The sequence below is a fragment of the Gymnoscopelus braueri genome, assembly GCF_963280865.1.
Source record: "Gymnoscopelus braueri genome assembly, chromosome: 11".
In the NCBI taxonomy this organism is placed as follows: domain Eukaryota; kingdom Metazoa; phylum Chordata; class Actinopteri; order Myctophiformes; family Myctophidae; genus Gymnoscopelus; species Gymnoscopelus braueri.
In genome coordinates this window covers 15,253,515-15,258,179 of record NC_137613.1, presented here as the reverse complement: position 1 = coordinate 15,258,179, position 4,665 = coordinate 15,253,515, and the positions used below count along the sequence as shown (strand labels likewise).

Here is a 4,665-nt window from a genome sequence, read left to right as displayed (position 1 = left end):
AAATAGCAGATCGACAAGCTTGTCGATCTGCTATTTTCTGCAAAAGCCTTCCCCACAAACAATACATGGGGTTTAAGTGGTTATATAGTGTCTTTCCTTTTGAAGAACACATTGTGGTCACACTGCGCATGAGAATGAATCAGCAATAATAAGGTCTTAATCATCTCGTTTATCTGGGCATTGACTTTGAAGTAACAAGAGCACTTTCTTTCCTCATTGATTGTTTTGCTGTAAATTGACGTGACTAGATGAGTAGCATCAGCATGAATGTTTTCACCAAAATAAAATGCAAGATTTATACCTTATGTGTCTATACTTTACAATTCTCTAGTATGCCTAATTAAGCTCTTTAAAAAAAAAAAAAAAGTCTAAATATCCTGAATGTTTGCAACTTAAAGCCAAAACTGGGGCTATCTGTTGTGGATATTTTCAATAGGTTATTCACAACTTTTTCTAGATCTGTCAATCAAATAATTTAAAAACTCTAAGGTTTAAGCCAAACATTTACGCATAAAGTTCCGAATATTTTAAAATAGATTCATCATAATTAACGATAGTCTATGAAGACAAATGCAACTCCTCCTACTTCATCAGAGTACAATCAGTGGGCCTAATTCAAATTAATACAATGTTTTTAGCCTAGAAAATAAGTTGTAAACATAATTTGCATGTGCCGGACATTAGAAGAAACAAAACTTAGCAGCATGCGACGTTTTCAAAAACACGTAGCAGCCTGCAGGGCCAGCCAGACTTTTTGTATTGAAAGTTACCAAAATTGGTTATTTTGTTTTCTTAATTTGTTTAAATAGATTAATTAAATATGTTTTTATTATACACTTGCAGACACATGTTAGAGCCTATATCACTGATTTGCAGTTAGCCTACTCAGGAATATGAATATTATGCTGATTTTAAGTAGGCCTACTAATTAGTTTAGCTACTTTATTGTTTCCGCAAAATTCCAAAATAGCTACATTTATCTAAGTTGTCCATAGTACTGATTTCATATTTAGCCTACTCAGAAATAGCAAATTGTTCCGAATAAATTAGATTCACAAATTGCTAATATAAAGTAGGGTATAGCCTAATAGACCTTTAGGAGTTCGTAAATAATGAACAATGGTGTGTACACAACACAAAATAGCTATAATAGGCTATAGCATGATATACAAATACCCGTAGCAGATTATCAGAATGTGACCAGAGTTTTATTGTTTCCAATAAACAGAGACATGCGAAGATAAATTAAAACGACTTTTCAACCAAACAAAATTGAAATATATAATGGAGAAAAAAAAACTTAAATACCAAATACAAAGTGCGACTTCATAGATTTCAACAAATGGCCATCTGTCTATTTAATTCAACACATATGGGAGGTTTGGTTGGATATAAAACAAATATTTTAAGATAATCCACAATTATTAGCCTGAAAACTGAAAATAAACATAATATCCCTCAAAGTATATTTTTTTTAAGTAGGCCTACGGTTACGTAAATAAAACAAATCCCAAAAATACAGCTGAGGTAAGGAAATATCTATATTTTCATCCACAGAATGAAGAACATGAATAAAGTGCCAGTTCATCAGTGTTGAAGTGTCCGTGAAAACGCACTCCATTATAGGCTATCATATTCAATGTAAACAAATACCCAAAGTGTTGCTTTTTACGCAGTTTGTGATGGCAGTTTTTGCATTGGGTCTTGTAAAGCCAGATGTAGGCTATACTTCGTCGTACGATGGTGTCACGCGCCGTAACTAGACAGATCTACAATCTCACAACGCGTTGCCACGCAAGGCAAGGCGTTGTTGTGAGCTTGTAGATCTGCTAGTCGTAATAATACGACGGAATGTAAAGTTGGGGATACAAGAACACTCGCCCCAGCCAAAACACGCTCACCCCGGCCCCGGCCGGGTCAAATCCTGTGACCTCGGAACGGTCGCCACCAGGTAGGCCTATATTCCTAAATGTAACCTGAGTAAAAGTAGCCTATGCCCTAAACCTAACCTTATTTCTAACCTTGTCCTTAGTAAACTATGCCTAAACCTAACCTTATCCCTAGCCTCGATCTCCAGGCTTTTATTGTTTAGCCTAACCTTAATCTCAGTAAAACAAATACAAGAATACAAGAACCGCTGGGGGCGAGCGGTCTGTGAAAGAAAATGGGGGCGCGAGTGTGTTTTGGGGCGAGCGTTCCGGTTACCAAAATTAGGGCCTATAAGCATTCAGTCGACTGGGTTGTGTCCGACGTCGGGTTGTTGGGCCAGAACAAGCAGGCCGGGAGAGTGGCTGGGGCTCCCGGTGACGCTGTTGTCCGTGTCGCTGCAGCTGGCCGCCGGCTTCCTGAGCCCCCCCTCAGGCCCCTGTTCCCCCTCCTCTATGCCCTCTATGCCCTCCACGCCCTCGGCTCCGTTCTCGCTGTGCGTCCGCAGGTGCTTGCTGAGGTGGTCGGAGCGCATGAAGCGCTTGCGGCACACCGCGCACTCGAAGCGCTTCTCGCCGGTGTGCGTGCGCAGGTGCCGCTGCAGCTCGTCGCTGCGCGTGAAGCGCTTGCCGCAGAAGAGCCAGTTGCAGACGAACGGCCGCTCGCCCGTGTGCCAGCGCAGGTGCGCCTTCAGGTGCGACGTCTTGCCGTACACCTTCCCGCAGCCCGGTATGTGGCAGCTGTGGAGCCCCCTGCGCCGCGGGCTGGTGCCCCCCGGGCCGTACCTCTCCGCCTCCTGGCAGTTCGGACAGTCGCACGTGGCTCTGCCGGTGTAGCGCCGCGAGGAGGAGGAGGAGCGGGAGGAAGAAACCGGTAGAGAGACAGAAATACTCGGGTTCGTCGCCGCTGTCAGCGGCGGCGCGCCGGTGCCCGTCGTGGCGCCGATCGGCTCCGAACAATACGAGGAGACGGACGGCCTGAAGCCGTCCAGGAGGTGCTGCGCCGCGGGGAGGAGGTGATGCTGAGTCGGCCCCGAGTTGAAGCCGTGCGGCAGCGGGCTGAAGTCAGTGCTGTAGCCGCCCAAAGGAGAGGGCAGCCCGGTCGGGCTCTGAGTGTCCACCCAGCCGGTGCCCATGTCCCACCAGGCCGCCGAGCCGCCGGTGACGTTACCGATGTCTCCCATGGGCTTAAACCAGGACTCGTACGGGTGCGCGTGGTGCATCCTCGGATAGATCCCCGCTATGCTGTCAACCGACGAGGGGAACTTGGACAGCAGTAAGGAGCGCTGGTCCGGGACGGTGTTGTCAGTCTGGTGGTACACCGAGAAGTCATTCCCGTAGGGAGAGCCGGCGGCGGTCACGGAGAAAGCGGAGCCGTTACACGTGTCACTCAGCCCGGCCCCGTTGCTCCTGGAGGTCCCGCCACAGGGAACCCCTAACGAGGCGAGGCTGCTGGCCAGGCTGCTGGCGCCCGGCGGCGCGGCTCTTTTCCACGGGTAGAATCCCTTGGCGAGTCCCGGCTCTCGGTCCGAGAGCGCGGGGGAGGCAGAGGGGCTGCAGGGGTCCCCGATCCGACTGCAGGTGGCGGCCAGCATGGCCAGAGGAGTGCTGCCCAGCCGGGGTTCCTCCTGCAAGGACACATTATACACATTTACATCAATCACTCTTCAGATCCATGCGTAAAGCAATGGCAGGATTTTCTACTTACTGCAGTTGCGCGCAGCTTTAAGCACGAAAATAGCTTGTAAATCTGTTATTTTCGGTGCAAGAAGACAGATCAGGCTTACAGCAACAGACCGCGCCATGCGTAAAACTCAGTTGTTGTTGCCAAAACATTTTCAAGTCATGCTAATTAATTGAAGTGACATTATTCAAAACTATACGCATGATTTAGATCTCTAACTTCTTTGATCTCTGGCACCCATGCTGAACTCCGAGCATTATCAGACTTCCTGATCGTTTGTGCTTCAGCCTTCATTAACTCAACTAAAACTTTAGTCACCAGCCCAAAAATCTACAGGCCATTATCTTTTAATCATCCAAAGCATCCGATCCCATTTAGCTCAAAAACAACAACAACAACAGCAACCGTGATTATTCAAACAGTAGCCTATGTATATAATATGCCACCACAGCTTGAAGATGAGGTTTTTATCCGCAAGCGACACACTCGTAGGAGTATACAATTCAACTCTATTAGTTGATTGATTGTATGATTGAATACTTAAATACTTAAATAATAGTTCACAGAAAAAGCACAGAGGTACAGTTTTATAAAAATGCTAAAAGAATAAACCCAAGAAAGCACTATGGCTTGTTTCCATTGGGGTCCTGTGTATTAAATTAAATTCAGTTAAATAAAGTTTGTCCAAGTGAAACTTACCCCGATCAGAGCCATGGTGTGTGAGTGTGAGCTGTTATTTCCTCCGCTGTGAGATGTGTATGTGTGAGTGTGTGTGTATGTAGCCTATGTGTGTGTATGTGTGCAGACTCAGAGTGTCTCCTCTGCTGACGCTTATCGTAGTTGTAGCTCGTCGGTTTGTCTTTGAAGTACCGCTGGGGGCTCGAGGGCCAATCAGAAACGCGCGCGCTCCCGCGGACCGCGGTCTCGCCCGAGGCCGTTATCATAAAACTTTGAAGGGAGTTATTCAATATAATACATTTTGTCAATAACAAAGTGCCGAGGAGGACCTTTTCTTTTGTACACTTCAATTTGTTACACGCCAAAAACACTAACCCT

At 46.3% G+C, this 4,665-nt stretch overlaps 1 protein-coding gene across 1 annotated transcript; it reads right to left on the bottom strand.

The window, feature by feature from the left end:
• Positions 1-2,227: 2,227 nt before the first annotated feature.
• On the bottom strand, positions 2,228-4,411 carry sp8a (sp8 transcription factor a; the record flags this gene model as incomplete). Its single annotated transcript, XM_080441653.1, has 2 exons — positions 4,309-4,411; positions 2,228-3,553 (listed from the first exon to the last, which is right to left on the bottom strand). The coding sequence occupies exons 1-2, from the start codon at positions 4,321-4,323 to the stop codon at positions 2,228-2,230; spliced, it is 1,341 nt and encodes a 446-aa protein (XP_080297779.1). The 5' UTR covers positions 4,324-4,411.
• Between the last annotated feature and the right edge of the window lie 254 nt (positions 4,412-4,665).